General features: G+C 51.8%; 1 protein-coding gene across 2 annotated transcripts; it reads right to left on the reverse strand.

The window, feature by feature from the left end:
- Positions 1-2,072: 2,072 nt before the first annotated feature.
- Positions 2,073-8,866, reverse strand: Trnp1 (TMF1 regulated nuclear protein 1). Of its 2 annotated transcripts, none has more exons than XM_036177446.1 (2): positions 7,929-8,866; positions 2,073-2,774 (listed from the first exon to the last, which is right to left on the reverse strand). In XM_036177446.1, exon 1 carries the CDS (start codon positions 8,747-8,749, stop codon positions 8,072-8,074), a length of 678 nt encoding a protein of 225 aa, XP_036033339.1. In that variant the 5' UTR covers positions 8,750-8,866; the 3' UTR covers positions 2,073-2,774; positions 7,929-8,071. The 2 variants fall into 2 exon arrangements, with proteins under 2 accessions (XP_036033339.1, XP_036033340.1); XM_036177447.1 differs by lacking the exon at positions 2,073-2,774 and adding an exon at positions 3,948-7,424.
- Positions 8,867-17,016: the final 8,150 nt, after the last annotated feature.

Genomic DNA, 17,016 nt, shown 5'->3' on the forward strand with positions numbered 1-17,016 from the left:
TCCTACCCCACCCTGCTGTGGTCACCTAAGGGGCTGAGAGACAACTTATCCCACCTCCTGATTTAGCCACAATCAGGAGCCTGAACCTGAGCTGGAAACAGTGTATACACAGCAGGCTCAGTGGGCTGGGGTGAGGGTTCACCTGGATGCGCTTGGTTCTGAGAAACCCAGAGGTCCTGGTCTTTGTGTGTGTGTGCATGCGCGCTGTCTGAGCTCAACCGTATGCCTGTTATGGTTCTGGGTTTTAGGATCCCTACCCTTGTGACAGTTACACCCTAATAAGGTAAACAGTGTGCTCTTAGAAGGTCAGCAATGCATAAAAATGTAACAAGGGACTTTAATCCAGACGAGGTGCCCCTCATTGAAAGATGGTATTTGATTGAACAGACTTACAGTTTCTGGGAAGTGAGCCATGTAGCTGTCTGGAGAAAGTTTTCTGGGCCAAGGGAACTTGTCTGTGAATGTACACGTGCCCTGGCAGGCATGTCTGAAGGAGGGCACGTGTGCCTGAGGATGTCTGGCCGGTCCTGTGTGGGTGTGGGTACTCTCTGGAGCCAGTAGGCACACATGCATGGATGTGAGGAAGTGCTGGGGGTGGGGGTGGCAGAAGTGGATAGCAACATCTGTCTAGCATGATTTCTTCCATGCCAGATGCCATGCTTAGGTATGCCCAAACACTTGGGAGTTGCATCCTTGTAACAACTCCAGAGAATAGTATTATTTCCATTTTAGAGACAAAACAGAGGCCAGAGTGGTCACAGAGGTTTGTCAGACTCCAGATGTTGCATCCCACCCCTGTCCTGTACTTCCACACAAAGGACAGTAACAAGTCTGTCTCCTGTGCCTATGTGGCAAGGCTCAGGCTATTTTCTGTATGACTGGCAGAGTGTAGTAATGTGCCAAGACATACATTTTCTTGATGTATCTGTGCCAATAGTCATGGCTTGGGGTGACTGTCTGGGGCCTGTTGTGGCAACAGTGCACCAGTAAGCCTGTGGGTGTGGTGCCTTGTTTCCGGGTGCAAGAAAAACACTCTGTACCTGACACTGTTCTTGTGGGCCATCTAGGGATGCTAGGATGCGTAGGCAACAGGAATTTGGAATCAGGACAGCTGAGAGGAGAGTACATCCTTTAACTGCTGTACCAGCAACCACCCACCTTCCACGTCCCTACCAGTATACAAGCCAGAGGGCCAAAGTCACAGTGACGGAGACCCCCAGGCAAGTGCACCGTCTGCTGGCTCCTCCAGATCCACTACCCCTCCTTCTGCTGGGGGGCCCTGGGGAGGCGGTTGGATGGCATCAATGGTTCCCTTGTTCCTCAGTTTCCTGGTGTTTTTGACAGTGAGAGGCCCCAGCAGGATCCTGGAAGGAGAGGGTGTTTACTCTTCCTCCTCCTCCCAGGCTGTCACGGTTCACACCCCTCAAGCAATGGCGTCACCTTTAACACTTGCCTCCAGGAGGCCCAACAGTGGGGGCTTCCATTCCTGTCAATCACTTTCAGGAGCTCCCTCGGGAACCCAGGGCTTTCCATATTCTAGGCAAACATCTTATTACTAAAGTTACATCTCCAATCCTTTTTTTTTTTTTTTTTTTGAGATGGGGTATTTCTGTGTAGCCCAGGCCAGCCTTAAATTCTCCCATCTTCCTGCCTCAGTCCGAGTGCTGGGATTACAGCCATGTGCCACCAGTCCCGGCTCCCCTTTATTAGTTTCTTAGGTACATCCCACACCTGTAGAAAGTCCATTTTAAAAAAAAGCTCTTCCCAGTTTAATGTACCTGTCTCCTGACTACCTCAGTAGTCTCTCACGGGCTGTCCTCATCCACCACCACACCGCCACAGTATCCCAACCTCTGCAGGAATCACTCACATGCACGGCTACCTCTGGGCTTCCTCACCACACCCTTGTTACAGAGACACTACCTGAGGGTCAGTTCTGAGCCAAGTCAGGGGACAAATGGGTCTGTAAGCCCGGCCCCAGCCCAGACTGCCAAACCAAACAGAAGCCCTCCAGAAGCCGTCAACTGAAGAGGCATGACCCACCCAAAGGAAAGGCACAAGGACACTGGCGCTGTGAACCTCCAAACCGCACGTTTCAGCCTCACATTATTAAGATTTATTCTTCCCGTGTGTGTATATAGTTGGGGACTGAGTCGGTATACAGCCACTTTACAGAAGCCTCTAAGTCTCAGGCGGTGTGAGTAAATGTGCCTCCTTCCCTCACCAGGGTATGTGAAGTGGATTTCCTTTGTGCATTTAACTTTGCTTGGAAGTGTGGTTGCCGCCACCTCATCCTGAGAAAGAGGTGTCCCCCTAGGAGGCAGCAGCTGATTGTCTGCAAGGAGCCACAGGTATGTCCTCACTCACAAGGGGAGGACAAGGACAGTGGGTGAGGGAAATGGGGTTTCCTACGCCAGTGATTTGCCTTACATAGGCCTTCTGGAGCTATGGACATAGAAGTGATGATGGGGACCCCAGCCACACTGGGACGCGTCTAAGAACGAGGAGTCTATCTTTAAAAAGAAATCGGGCCATGTGTGCTGCGCTCTTGGCTAACTGACACCGGAACAGGTCTCTGTATAAGCAAAGTCAGATGCAGTGTATGGAAAGCAACTGAGAGCATAGCAAGATCCCAGGCCCTTGCCTCAGGAAGGGCTCCTGAGAGGAGGGTGCGGAGACTGGGCACAGTCAATCCTGGAAGTCTTCCTGAGGGCGGTATCCAGAGGAGGAGCAGATGCAGAAGTCCAGACCCATAAAGTGGAGGCACTGGGGAGCTGGAAGAACAATGTCAAGAGCCTTAATTACCTTTTCCAGAAGCTGCCCTGCCCCTCCCAAACCTTCCACATCTGTCTCCTCCAGGACTATCCTGGGGTTTGCTGTGGAAAGGGGCTCGGAGAAGCAGAGGTTCCCTTGGGTCTTTGTCCTTGGCTGGGATCCCCACTAGTCTGAGCAGCTGGAATGGAATGTTCCAGGAATGAAGGGCCTGCCCTCCCCCACCGCTCCTCTCACGGAGCTCCCCAGGGCTGTTCCAGAGATTCCCAATATGGTGAAGCTCTAGGGCAGTGGTTCTCAACCTTCCTAACGCTGCGACCCTTTAATACAGTTCCTCATGGTGTGGTGACCCCCGACCTTAAAATTATTGTCGCTGCTACTTCATGACTGTCATTACTGCTGCTGTGAATTGTATCTGTTTTCCGACGGTCTTAGGCAATCCCTAAGGGAGTCGGCTTGTCTGCTCTTCTGATGGAATGTTCTTTGGTCTTCTCTCCTGTCCTAGGCAGAGTGGCTCTACCGTTCACAGAGCCCCACTATGAGGCACTGAGTAGGACTTCCTATACCCAGAAGTTAGCTCTTCTCTAGTGTTCCTTGAGCTGGGGAGATGGCTCAGAGGGTAACATGTGCTGCTCTTGTATAGGACATAAGTTCAGTTCCCAGCACCCACATCAAACAGCTTACAAATGCCTGTAACTTTAGTTCCAGGGGGACCCCACACTTGTGTCCTCCAAGGGCACCTGCACATACACACACACACACACACACACACACACACACACACACAAACATAATTTAAAATAAAAATAAATCTAAAACAGAAGATTTCAAGCCGGAAGGTGATCATCCACACCTTTAATCCCAGCACTAGGGAGATAGAGGCAGGCAGATAAGAGTTCAAGGCCAGCCTGGTCTATAGAGCAAGTTCCAGGACAGCCAAGGCTACACAGAGAAACCCTGCCTCAAAAAACAAGACTTAAGGCCTGGCAGTGGTGGCGCACATCTTTAATCCCAGCACTCTGGAGGCAGAGCCAGGTGGATCTCTGTGAGTTCGAGGCCAGCCTGGACTACCAAGTGAGTTCCAGGAAAGGCGCACGCAAAGCTACACAGGGAAACCCTGTCTCGAAAAACCAAAAAAAAAAAAAAAAACCCAAAAAACAAGACTTAAAAAGGCAAAGTCATTGCTCCAAGCTGAGGCAATTCAATTCACCCAAGATCAAATTTCAGGTCTGTTTTGTTCTACTTTGGGCCCTTCTGCCTGTCACAGAACATGTCACCCTTCTCTCCTGCCACCCAGGCTCTTTGCTCCCTTGGTACTACACATCCTGCCCAGGTCTTCAGGAAGGGAGACAGCTGGAGGCAATCATCAGCTGTGCACACAGCCTTGAACATCCTTGGCCCACCCTTGCCCTAAGCCAGGTATGTTGAGTCAGCTTGACTCACCCCCCAGAACCCAGACAACCTGTGTCCAGTGGGGGGGGGGCAGGGTACAAGACACACTTTGCCACCTCTCCAGCAACTCATACCTCTCCTAGGACTGAACCCACTAAAAACGAGAACTCAGAGAAGTCCCCCCCAAAAGGTGCTGTCATTAGCCCACTGAACTTACAGGTTCTACACCTTTGAGGAAGCCATTTGCCCACCTTGGCCCTCAGACTCATCGGTGGCCATAGGGATAAGAGCCTTGCTTTGCCGAGTGTTTGAGAGAATGTGAACAATGGGTATAGAATGCTTAGCATGGCGCCAGCATGAAGGAAGTGGTTCATTTATCCCAGAACTAAGGGTTCTCTTCTCTCATCACTTCTGACCAGGGTGTAGTCAAGGAATAATGGGGGAAGAAATAGGCTGGGGATTTCCCACATTTCCCAAACACTTCCTCCCCCGCCTAGAGTCTCTCCAGCTGAGCCGCCAGGGCACCTGAGTGTTTCCCATGGAATCAAGCTGTCATCGGCATAAGACACTGCCCACTTCAGGTCTGGGACACCTGAGTCTAGACCTGTCACTTCAGTCCCCTTGGTCGTTGGGTGGTGGCAGGACCCAGTTCTGTCATCAGTGCAACAAATCCGTAAACACAGAACTGACTGGGTGGGGACAGTCAACAGTGGAAGCCTCTTTCCAAGAAGTCTTTCTTACTGGATTCTCTCTTTGAAGTCGGGGCCCCCTCTGAGCCTCTTCTAGAGTTGTGCTCCCAGGGGTGATGCAGATCAGAGAACCCGTCTCCTCACGCTGGAAGCTATCACTGGAATCACTGGACCCAGGACAGCCATCACTGCTTATTCTGCAGACCCTTACAGCCAGGAAGCCTCAGGACCACAGGGAAGGGGTAACAGAACTGGGCTACCCAAAACAGACCACGCTCCAGGCCACGCCCCCAACTCTCAGGGAGCAGCTCCACACTGCCCTCTGGTGGCATGGCTAAGCTAGCTGCTGGACCAGCCAAGAAGCAAAGGGGCTATGTTCCTCTCCTCTCTCTGTTTACTGAGCACCCAGATTCACTGGTTGATATAGTGTCTTCATTGCACAGATCCCCAGGGTTCCTGAACACGCCCAGTCTGCAGGCTTGCGGCCATCAAGAAAGTATTCATTCAGCCAAAGCTACACAGTGAGACCTTGTCTCGCACACACAAAAATAAAAGTGTTCAAGAAGTCGGGAAGTCATGTGGAAGAGTGCTTTCTGCTCAGGGTAGAGTAATATTAGCCAGACTCTAAAACATAATTCCCAGGGTCTGGGGATGTAGCTCAGTTGGTAGAGTGCCTGCCCTTCATGGACCAGGCTCTGGGTCCAACACCAACACTACATAAATACAGCATGGTGGGGCATGCACCTGAAACCCCATCATTTGTGGGGTGGAAGCAAGAGATCGGAAGTTCACAGTTGGGACCAGACAGGTAGTTGAGCAGGTAAAGATGCCTCTGCCAGGTCTGACCACCTGAGCTCAACCTCTGGGACCCACTTGGTGGGAGACAGAATGGATTCCTGCAAGTTTTCCCCTGACCTCAACCCAGCACTCTGGCACATGCATGCCCCTCACCCACCCACAAATAAGTAATGAATGTTTAAAAAAAAGTTCAAAGTCATCCTCAGCTATTTATGGAGGGTAAGGCAAACCTGTCTCAAAAAATAAAATTAGAAAGTAATCTGGGCCCCAATTAGGTCCCCTGGGATGGTGACATCCAGGGAAGGTACCTGGAGGAGGTCTGGAGAGCAAGCCCTTCAAAGGGGGGACCCTCTGCTGCATGTTTCCTCCTGAACCCCTGAAGTAAGTGGAAATCAGTCTGCTAGGTGAGGAGAGATTGGATCCTGACCCCGGAACTCTACACAGGGCCCTGGGACAGCCAGGCAGGATGAGAAGGTGACTTTTATTTGGTTGAAAAGTACACAGCAGACTAACTATATAACCTGAGCTTCAAGTCAGTGAGCTCTGTGTGACTTGGCTCACACTTTTTTGGGGGAGCAGCCTGGCATCAGGAAGGGGAGTGGAGGGAGGGGCCGTAGCTGCCTATGCCCCCACCTACCCATCCACCTTCTCCAGCAAGTGTCTATGTATCCACCCAACCCACCTCTAGATCAGGTCAAAGCTGATTACAGTGACTCCCAGAGACTAACCGTGATGGCAGAAAGCACTCTGCCATTAGCTAAAAGCGTCTCCAGATCCGGTGCCATCCCTGCAAACCAGAAACCAGGTGGTCCTGGCGGCAGTCCAGCGCTGCAGCCTGAACACTGGCTATGTCATCGTCCTGTGCTCGCTGGACCTCAGCACTCCAGATGACCTGAGAGGCCTCAGTAAGTCCTCCTATCCGGGGAGGCCAGGGCATGCCAGAGTCCCCACAACACTGGTCCCAGACAGGAAGTCTGTTAGGTTTGGAGGGAAGGCCTGATGGGGGTAGAGTCAGCTGAGGACCCCTGCCTATCACAATATACCTGACTCGCAGGACTAAAGTGCTGTGACTGTGACTAACATCTTCCTCCTTCATTCCCTTCTCAAGCCCGACAGGAAGGACAACAATATTCAGGGAATAGCTCAGAGAGGGGGCAGTACTGTTCTGGACCACTGTAGACAGGGTCCAGAGGTCAGCTCTCCCCAACTGTCTCTAATACAATGAAAAGGACACACACACACACAGGCCTAGGTCCACCAGGGGCTCTCTCACTCTCTCTGGCATGTGACCTTGAGAAATCCCTTTTCCATTCTATAAAATGAGGACTTTAAATTAGCTCCCGGGACGAGGCAGCACCCATCTGTAGGTGTGATTTAAATGAGTGAAATACCCTACCGTGACTTACTGTGGGGAAAAAAGAATCCTATGCCCCACGGTAGCTTCCCCATAGCTCTCCTGAGAGGCTGATATACCCACGTTACCACTGACGAGGGGGCTGCCACCAGATGCAGGGAGCAAGGCTGCGGCCAGCCCAATGGGTAGGGACAGAGGAATGGGGGCCTGAAGGGCATCTCATCAGGAAGAAGCAGGTGGCATTTCTAGGCTGTCCCTTTAAGGCACCCATTTCTGGAAGCTGATGCCATGCCTGCCCCCTTGGGGCTGTTAAAGACTGTCACCTGGCTCCATCCTGGCAGAGCCATCTTAGAGATGTGTTGGGAAGGACTGCTAGTTGAGCAGGTGATAAACATTCCATTCTGGTCATCTCCATCAGGCTACAAACACAGGTAACAAAATTATTAGGAGTATGAGAAAAGCTGTTTTCTTAAAACAGATAGGCCTACATCCGATGAGGACAAATCTTCAACCTCTATGGGATTCTGTCGTCCTCAGCCCCTCCTTCCATCCTGGGGCCTTATTCTTCCCTCCCCAAAGAGGTGGAGCTGAGCTGTGTAGAAACCAGCAGCATCAAGGGCAGGACTTCACTTGCGGTCCCAAGGGACCCGGGAGAGACCACACACGCGCGCAGGTGAGGGTGGCAGAGGCCGCGAGTTTACAGCAGGCTCCAGTCTGCACCCAATCCTTCCTGAAGCCTAACACCCTCCACGAGTTCAGCTCTGTAAGGGGGCTTGGCACTGCCACCCAACCCGGCATGAGAGAAGCAGCCACGACAGTAACGGACAGTTCTATCAGGGCCCCAGAGATGCGAGATCCCGGGCACTGCACCCCTAGACACTGACTCACCGTACCCCACAGAGCACCCGTCAACACCACCTCACCTCAGTCCCATTTTCAGGGCCCCCCCGGCCCCCAGACCGTCTCCTCCGCGTAGAGGACGCCGTCCAGCCAGCCAGCACCCAGACCTGTCCATCCGTCCGTCCTTCCGCCCGTCTCCGGAGCCCAGGGGTCCGGGGTTCTGAGGTCAGCGCTGGGGGGAGGCGGGGCCGCGGGGCGGGCTGCGGCGGAAGGGCGAGTCGGGCTCGGGGCAGTGGCCGCGCCGCAGCCGCCCGGCGCCCCAGGGCACGCAGCTCCCCAGGCCGAGCGCCGAGGCCAGCAGCGCGGGGGGACGACCCCGGCGGCCGCGGCGCGCACCCTTCTTGAGACGCGAGCCGTGCGCCGCCAGGTAGAGCTCGGCCTGGGCCACGCCGCCGCTCAGGCGGCTCAGGCTCTCGGCTCGGTGCGCCAGGCGCAGCTCGGCAGCCAAGAAGACTCGGTGCAGCTGCAGCACCCGGCTCTCCAGCTCCGACACCAGGCGCCGGCGGCCCTCCACCTCCAGCAGTCGCCGCCGCGCTTCGGCCAGCTCCAGGGCTCGGCCCCCCGCCCCTGCCGCCGCGCCTGCGCCCGCGCCCGCCGCCGGTCCCGCGGCCCCCGGGCCCCCGCTAGCACCCTGGCGCCAGCGCTGCAGCTCCTGCCCCTCCGCCGGTGTCTCCGCCGCCTCGGGCAACGGCGGTGACGGAGTGGGTGTCGGGGTCGAGGTCGGCGATGGGGGCGGGGGCCGGAGGGACGGCAGGGGCTCCCGGGGTGGCGGCGGGGGGGACCCCGGTTCTGCCGTCCCTTCCTGGGCCCCTGGGCCACAGGCGCTGATGCGGCAGCCCGGCATCCCCCGCCCCGCGGCGGTCCCGGGCTCTCGGTACGCAGGGACTAGATGCGCCGAGCACGAGACGAGGGAGAGGCGGCCGCCGAGCCCACACCCAGGCCGCGCGCGCCGCCCAGCCACTTATAGCACATGGGCGGAGCGATGGGCAGCTCAGCCAATCCGAGGCTTGCATGTCCTCAGTCGGCCCTGCCCTCCACCAAGAAGCGGGTCGTGTCCCCGTCGTTCCCCCCACCCTCCCCCAAGAGCCTCAGCTTCCCGCTCCCTCTCCCAGGTTGGCCCTATTTGGGCATCACCCCAAATTCTGGGTGGATAAGTGGCGGGTCACTTTCCTCGCTTGGACTCTCACAGCAGTAAACTTCGAAGTGTTGCTTAAAAGTCATACATTTCAGTCTCCACCCAGAGGAGGGTTTGGGCTGAGCGTCACCCCCGCCCCCTTTCTCCGCTCGCACGACTGTGAGAGCCTGGCCTAGAACTCAGCGCTCAGGGTCTCCTGGGCCACACGGCTCGCTAGCACGGCCTCCCCCGTCATTCTGGGGTTGCGGGGTGATTAAGGCAGAGGGACGACTGGCGTCCGTCGAAGGATGGACGTATGATTGGATTGGTTGCACAGCACGAAGGCACTCGGCTTTCAAAACAAATGCCACAGCCGCTGCTGCTGGGTCCGCCAACCTTTGTGGGGCCCTTGGAGAACCCCAAGGTGTGCCAAATTATTTTTCCAGCTCCACCCCTGCCTGTGTGTGCACCTACCAGCACACAAGACACCTCCCCAATACCTTTTACGTGGAGGGGAAACTCAGAAGAAGCCGTGATGCCCTGCTCAAGGTCACATTGCGGGATAGCGGCTGAGGCTGGACGGAAATGAACAAGCTCAACCATTCATCAGAGCCCTTTGATACTTGGGTTCCCCCCTCCCCCAGGCGCTCGACTCCTGTAGCTAGGACTGTAATCATCCTGGCTCTGCCCAATTTCTTTGCCCACAACAGAAGTAGCCCTGCTGTTGCCGCATTGGCCCAGACCCCAGTGACCCTGCCTCCGATGTTTGAATGAGCCATCAGAGACCGGAAGGGTCGGTGGTGGGAGGGGTCAAGGTCCGCAGGGCGAGAAAGCAGCTCTGAACCCCATTAGGAAAGACTGCAGCTGGCCCCCCGGGTTCCAGAGGACCTGCCAAAGGTGTGGCCAGCATCCTGAATCTCAAAGAATCTGAAGAGGAGTCTGGCTAGCGGAGGAGGAGAGCCTCGGGCCCTCCCTTCCCCTGACCTTCTCTAAGTGCTTACAGGCAGGCACCTTTTGATTGAATTACTGCGGACCGGTGGGCAGGACCACAAGTCTCCAGAGACGCAGCTCCTGGAGGGAGGGAGGGAGGAAGGGAGAGAGGGTGAGGGGAGTTAGATTCGGAGAAGAGGGACGGCTCACAGGTAGCAAAGGGTGTTAGAGAACTGAAGAACCTCTCATTGAACAGACAGACTGGGGTGATGACTCCTCGAGGGGAAGAGGAAGAGGCCGTTCAGCCCAATGAACTAGCTCAATGAGTTCAGCCCAGTAACAGGACCCAAGGCTTCTGCGGGTTAATCGATGCCTAGGTATAGAGACAGCGGTGGAGGGGGGGTGGCGGCACAGTGGGGAAAGGGAAGCCCAGAGCATGGGAACTCAGAGAGTCAGAGGGGTTCATCAAGAATGTGGGAGAGCGCTCGCCTACCAAGCACAAGCCCCTGGGTTCGATCCTCAGCTCAAAGAAAAAGAAAAAAGAAAGAAGTGAGGGAGGCTCAGGAATTGCCGGGTTGTCTCCAGCAAGAAGGAATGCCCTCCCTCCCCCAAGGTGGCATCCTAAATATGGGTCTGTTTTTCAGATCAACAACTTTGGGTCTCTCGGTGCAAAAGCACCCCACCCAGAGAAGCTTGACTGGTGTTTTCTGCATCAGGTAAGTATCTGCTGCCACATCCACAGATGAATGCAGGTGAGGGATGGACAAACCCTTATTACGCCACCCTCCACCCCCATTCCTTTATGGTGGCACAGGCCGGTAATTCCAGCATTTCCAAGGTGGAGGCAGGAGGATCAAGAGTTCAAAGCCAACCTGAGCCACATAAAACCCTGGCTAAAGAGAGAAAGGCCAGGAATGGCAGCCCATGCCCTTCCTCCTAGTACTTGGCAGGCAGAAGCAGAAGCAGAAGGATCTCTGTGAATTGGAGGCCATCTTGGTCTACACAGTGACCTCCAGGGCAGTCAGAACAAAACAGAGAAACTGTCTCAAACAAACAATAAAGATGGAGAGAGAGTGAGGAGGGTACAGTAATGGCAAGGCTATCTAAAAATCAGTAATAAAGAACCATATTTTCTATTTATCTAAAATTACATGTAAGTCTATGTATATAGACATACCTACATATATACATACATAGTTTAAATGAAAACTTCCCACCCGGTTTGACAATGCTACCCAAGAGCCAGAGACTATCAACAAAAACCCCAATCCTAAGCTTGAGAAGCTCCTTCAGAGTGTTGGTCAGGAGTCCCAGGGACTCCTAAAACATTGTAGGCTATATGGCCTTTGCCCTTGGGGTTGAAGGTAAGTCACTATTCTGAAGGCACTATCTGACCTGAAATCCTCCTGCCTGAGAAGTAGCTTTCATGGTACCAGAAAGTCCCATGCAAGCTTGTGAGGAGGGCAGAAACCAATAGTCCTGTCCAGCTCTGATGCCTAAGAACTATTAACACTAAGGGTGCAGTAGTCACACACTTATCTTGGCGATAAGCAACAGCTTTCTGGAAACCTAGCCAAATACCTCAGGCTAGTGAGGTCATAGACCATTGAGGAGAATCTACAACTGCCATTTTACTAAACCAGCATAATTTCCAACTGCATTCTAAATATTTATCCTTCCACCCATAGATAAGTACAGTTCTCCCTCCTCATCAAAGAAGCTTTTCTTTGCAACAGAGAACCACAGCTCATGAAGATGCCCAGAACAAGTGATTGTGTGGTGGTGCCCAGCCCCAAATGATCCATCTGCAACACAACCCCTGACCTAAGGCTTGGGGACCGTCCAGGAAGAGGGGGCAGGCCAGTTATAAGAGCCAGAAGAGGGCTGGAGAGATGGCTCAGAGGTTAAGAGCACTGGCTGTTCTTCCAGAGGTCCTGAGTTCAATTCCCAGCAACCACATGGTGGCTCACAACCATCTATAATGAGATCTGGTGCCCTCTTCTGACCTGCAAGTATGTATATGCAGACAGAACACTGTATACATAATAAATAAATAAAGTTTAAAAAAAAAAAAAGAGCCAGAAGAACAGGAAGTCTGCTGGGAGATTGCATCCCGCAGAAATGCCAGGGACTCTACACGCATGAAGTCTCAACAACATGGCTGCCTAAAGAAGACTAGAACAAGAACCACATGGGTAGACACTAACATGAAAGACAGAGATCTCACAGGGTCCCAACTCTAGGCAATGAAGGAAAGCTGAGAGAATCAGACTTCCCCAGAGAAGTTACCCAGTGCAACTGGTCAGCTCTGAAGTCATATACATATACCATTATACAAACTGAGCAGTTGTATTTATATTTTTAGGAATATATGTAATATGTATTATAAATATATATTTATAATGTAATATAGTATATTACATAAATGTGTTATATTTATATAGACATACATATAAACAATTCCAGAAAAAGAGGCCATGAGTTTGAGAGAGAGAGCAAAGGGGATACATGGGTGTGTCAAAGGGAAGGAAGGAGAGAAATGATGTAATTATATTTTAATTTCAGAATATAATATTTTTAAAAATACATTTTGAGTATTATATGGCAAGAACCTCCCTCGGGGGCTGCTGGGATGGCTCCACAGGCAAAGGTATCCATTTCTAAGTCTGACTGTGTGAGTTCTAAGCCTGGGAGCTATATGATGGAAGGAGAGAGCCTACTTCACAAAGTTGTCCTCTGACCTGCACACCCATGCAGTGACACACAATAGGCACACAAAATAAATAAAAATATAACTTCTTTTTAAGAAAAAGGAGTGTATATTTGGGGAGCAAGACTGAACCCCACCATTGGTCAGATCCAGAAAATCTCTCAGATCTGGGTTCAAAACCTCCACACACTTCCTTCCAGAGACCTAGGGCATGGGTCTCTCTAAGGAGAAGATGATCAGAGCATGTCTACAGGGCCTGGAAGCGAGACTCAGCAGTCAAGCTGGGTTCATTCCCCAGCACCACATACAAATAAAAACAAGCCAGCTGTGATGGCTGCTGCCTGCTGTCCAGCAAGTGAGAGGTAGTCAAGAGGATGAGATGTGCAAGGTCATCCTCAGCTACATAGTGAGGGCCAGGCCAGACCGGGCTACATGAGACTGTCTCAACCCAAATAACCAGCTAACGCACTAACTAGATAGAGAGAAAGATAGGTAGGTAGATAGGAAGAAAGGGAGAGAGGGATGGAGGGACGGAGGGAGGGAAGGAGGAAGGAAGGAAGGTAGATAGGTAGGTAAGTGTTCACTGAATGGATCAGTGTTCTCTCTCTTTACATCATCCCTTAGACAAGGAGGTCAGACTTTTCTTCCTAAAAGGAAACTAAAACCTCTCAAAGTCATCTACTTGAGCCGTGTGACGGCTCACAGCTATAATCCCAGGGCTCAGGAAGCTTAGGCAATAAGAATGCCATGGGTCAGAGGCCAGTATGGGCAACATACTGAGTTCTAGGCCAGTCTAATCTATAGTGTGAGACCTTGTCTCAAAAAGGTGAAGCCCAGGGCCAGCCAAATGACTCATGAGCTAAAAGTACTTTCAGCACAAGCCTGATAACATGAGTTTGATCCCCAGAACTCACAGTGAAATAAGAGAACCAGCTCCTGAAAGCTCCCTGTGTGCCACACTCACACACACACACACTCACACACACACATACACCATACACAGACATGCAACAATAATAATAAATAACAACTTCTTTAAAAGATTTATTTATTTGTTTGTTTGTTTGTTTGTTTATTATGTATACAGAAGAGGGTGCCAGATCTCATTACAGATGGTTGTGAGCCACCATGTGGTTGCTGGGAATTGAACTCAGGACCTCCGGAAGAGCAGTCAATGCTTTTAACCTCTGGGCCATCTCTCCTGCCCACAACTTTTTTTTTTTTTTGAGCTGAGGATCGAACCCAGGGCCTTGTGCTTGCCTGGCAAGTGCTCTACCACTGAGATAAATCCCCAACCCCTATAAATAACAACTTTTTCAAAGTTAAATTTTTTAAAACCGGGGCCTTACTGTGTAACCTTGGCTAGCCTGGAACTATTTAGACCAGGCTGACCTTCAATTTAGAGAGATCCTCCTGCCTCTGCCTCCCAAGTGCTGGCATTAAAGGCGTTTACCATCACACTGGGCATGCAATATTTTATTCCTGTCCTCTGAGGTATTATATATATGTGTGTTATATATTATATAACATATATGATAATATATACATAATATGTGCATTTGTTTTTTTCATTATTGAGGGAGTCTCCTTTCTATACTAGTTTTCCTTATTGCTGGACTCCTTTGACATTTAGTGAGTGTACATGCGCGTGTGTGTGTGTGTGTGTGTGTGTGTGTGTGTGTGTGTGTGTGTGTTGCTATATGTGAAACTTGGGGCATTGTGAACACTAGGCAAGAGTTCTACCACAGAGCTATACCGCCATCCTCGTAAACATTTGCTTGAACTGGAAACAATGGAAGCAGGCACCATCAGAACCGAGACATCCACTCTGCATTCATTCATTCATTCATTTCATTTTCTCTCCCTCCCTCCTCACTTTGACGATCTCTTCCTCCGCTGGGCTGACTGATGGGATGGGAGGTATGGTCATAATGGGAAAAGCCCTGCGGCGGTGACTGCAGGGGCCGGGGCACACACAGGGGATTGAATGGCAGTTCAGTACCCTTTGTACCTGCATGGGAGAAACGCAGAGTGCAGGAACACAGTGCCCAGTGAGGCCAGCTGGGGAGGATGAGGTGCAGGAGGTGCTATTTCAACTGAGAAAGGCAGGGTGAGTCAACGTGAATAACAGAGACGCGGTGGGGGCAGGTTCAGGGTAGGAGTACCACGTGCAGACCAGCAGAGATCGAGAGAAGGGTGCCAGTGCCCACATTCTCGCCCTCTTGTTTAACGCCACACTCCCAGGAGTGGACAGGGATCACAGCCAACCACCTATTAGCACACTGCTAGTCCAACAAGCTGAGTACTTTGAATGAGGAAGCTGGGGGCTGAGGATGTGGCTCAGGTGGGAGAGCCTTTGCCTAGCTAGCATGCCTGCGGTCCTGGGTTAGAGCCCAGCAACAACCAAACACATTAGCCAGGTACAGTGTGTGGCACAGCCTATAGTCCCAGCATTCGGGAAAATGTCTCACCATGCAACTCTGGTGGCCTGGAATTAACTACGTAGACCAGCAGGCTGGCCTTGAACTCACAGAGATCTGTCTGCCTCTGCCTCCTTAGTGCTTGGATTAAAGGCGTGTGCCACTATGCCCAACCTGACAAAGTGACTTTTAATCATTGTTAAAGCTCTAAGAGGTAAAATTGTATTTATTTACTGTGTATGTTTGGTTTTTGTTTGTGTGTGTGTGTGTGTGTGTGTGTGTGTGTGTGTGTATACACACGCACACGCGTGCTTGCACATGAGTATAAGTGGTGTGTGCACGTACCACTGCCCTCATTTGGAGGTCAGAGAACAACTTGTAGGAGTCGGCGGTCCCCTTCCACCATGTGGGCCGCAGATTGAACTCCGGTCCTCAGGTTTACACAGCCAGTGCTTTGCCACTGTGTGATGCTAGCAGATCAAAAACAAAAACAAATTTCCCTTGTGTTTGCCTTTTTGAGGCAGGGTCTAGTAACCCTGGCTGCTTTGCATATGCTAGATGAAGCTGGCCTTGAACTCCTGACCCCCCACATCCCCTTTCCTAGTGCTGAAAGGATCATGTTTGCAACCAGGCCCACCTAACTCGGAAATGCTTTTTTGGCTATCACGACCATTACATTTTCTCAGATATTTATAAAGATTATAGTTTTCTTGTAGGAAAATAGAGAATAATAAATTAAAGTAGTGAATAATAAAAGTAAAAAAACAAAAAAGATTGGGGATAAACCAGTTGCTAGAATGCTTGCTTAATATGCATAAAGGTTCAACAAAACTGGGTATGGTGACAGGATGGTACACACTTGTAATTCCAGCTCTTGGGAGGTAGAGGCAGGAGGATCAGAAGTTCAAGGTCACCCTTAACTACTTAGGGTTGATTCTGTCTCAAAACAAGTATTATCTCACAACAAAGAAATAATGATGAAGGTTGGGGATTTAGCTCAGTGGTAGAGCGCTTACCTAGCAAGCGCAAGGCCCTGGGTTCGATCCTCAGCTCAAAAAAAGAAGAAAAAAAAAGAAAAAAGGTGAGAGAAGAGGGGAGCAGGGAGCTTGTTTGGACGGGGTTCGGTCCTTCCCTGGCCCTTCAACACTGAGGAAGCCACCTTCTCTGAACTTCCGGGTCCTATCTGAGATCTGGAAGGGCCTATGGCACACACAAGGACTGGACGATTTGTTCAAGACCTTGTGGCTCTTCCTGTCTATCTGGCTCAAAGCCTGTGGTCTGAGTTCAGGACACTGGAGGCAAAGGGGCCAGCAGACTAGCCTCCAGAGTCCCACCCAGTATGGACCAGTCTCTCCCAGGTGTACCTACAGGAAAGGGGTTGTGAGGGGTGGGATGTGGCAAGTGTGGCTGTGCCCTGGCCAGGTCCCTCAGTCAGCAGAGCATGGGCTAGGACAAGGGGTCAAGGCCTGGGGAGTTTGCTTCTATTCCAGCCTAGAAGATTCGAGGCCCCAGCACAGCTCCAGGCCCCTCCCCCTTTTGCATCTTCCTGGCAAGCTGGCCTGACACCCTCGAGGATGTGATAGCAGTTTAATAATTTAGCAGATGCAGACCAAGGTAGCAGTTCTGAAAATAAGGCTGCCCGGGCCCAGCCTCCAGCTCCCCTTTCCTGTAATGTCCTCCAAATCTCTGGTTGCTCTGCACACCTGTCAGCACCCCCACCTGCCAGTGGACATTCATCCTTCCTCCTCTCCCCGATCCCCTCCTTTCTCTCCCCTGCTCTTTCTCCATCTCTTATGAAGAGCTTTCAATCCATTAAGGCTTAAAGGACTCCTGTCTCAGGCTTTACTCACAGTGGCCTGAGCGCGGCCCTTCTCTCTGGGCCTCTGTTCCTGCACTGGTAATATGAAGCCTCCGGTTCCTAAATGTCAGGGGGAGGA

The sequence above is a fragment of the Onychomys torridus genome, chromosome 2 (assembly GCF_903995425.1).
Source record: "Onychomys torridus chromosome 2, mOncTor1.1, whole genome shotgun sequence".
Lineage (NCBI taxonomy): Eukaryota > Metazoa > Chordata > Mammalia > Rodentia > Cricetidae > Onychomys > Onychomys torridus.

Bases quoted from the DNA above. Each gene is read 5' to 3' on its own strand.
- Trnp1 (XM_036177446.1), bottom strand. From the start codon at position 8,749: ATGCCGGGCTGCCGCATCAGCGCCTGTGGCCCAGGGGCCCAGGAAGGG.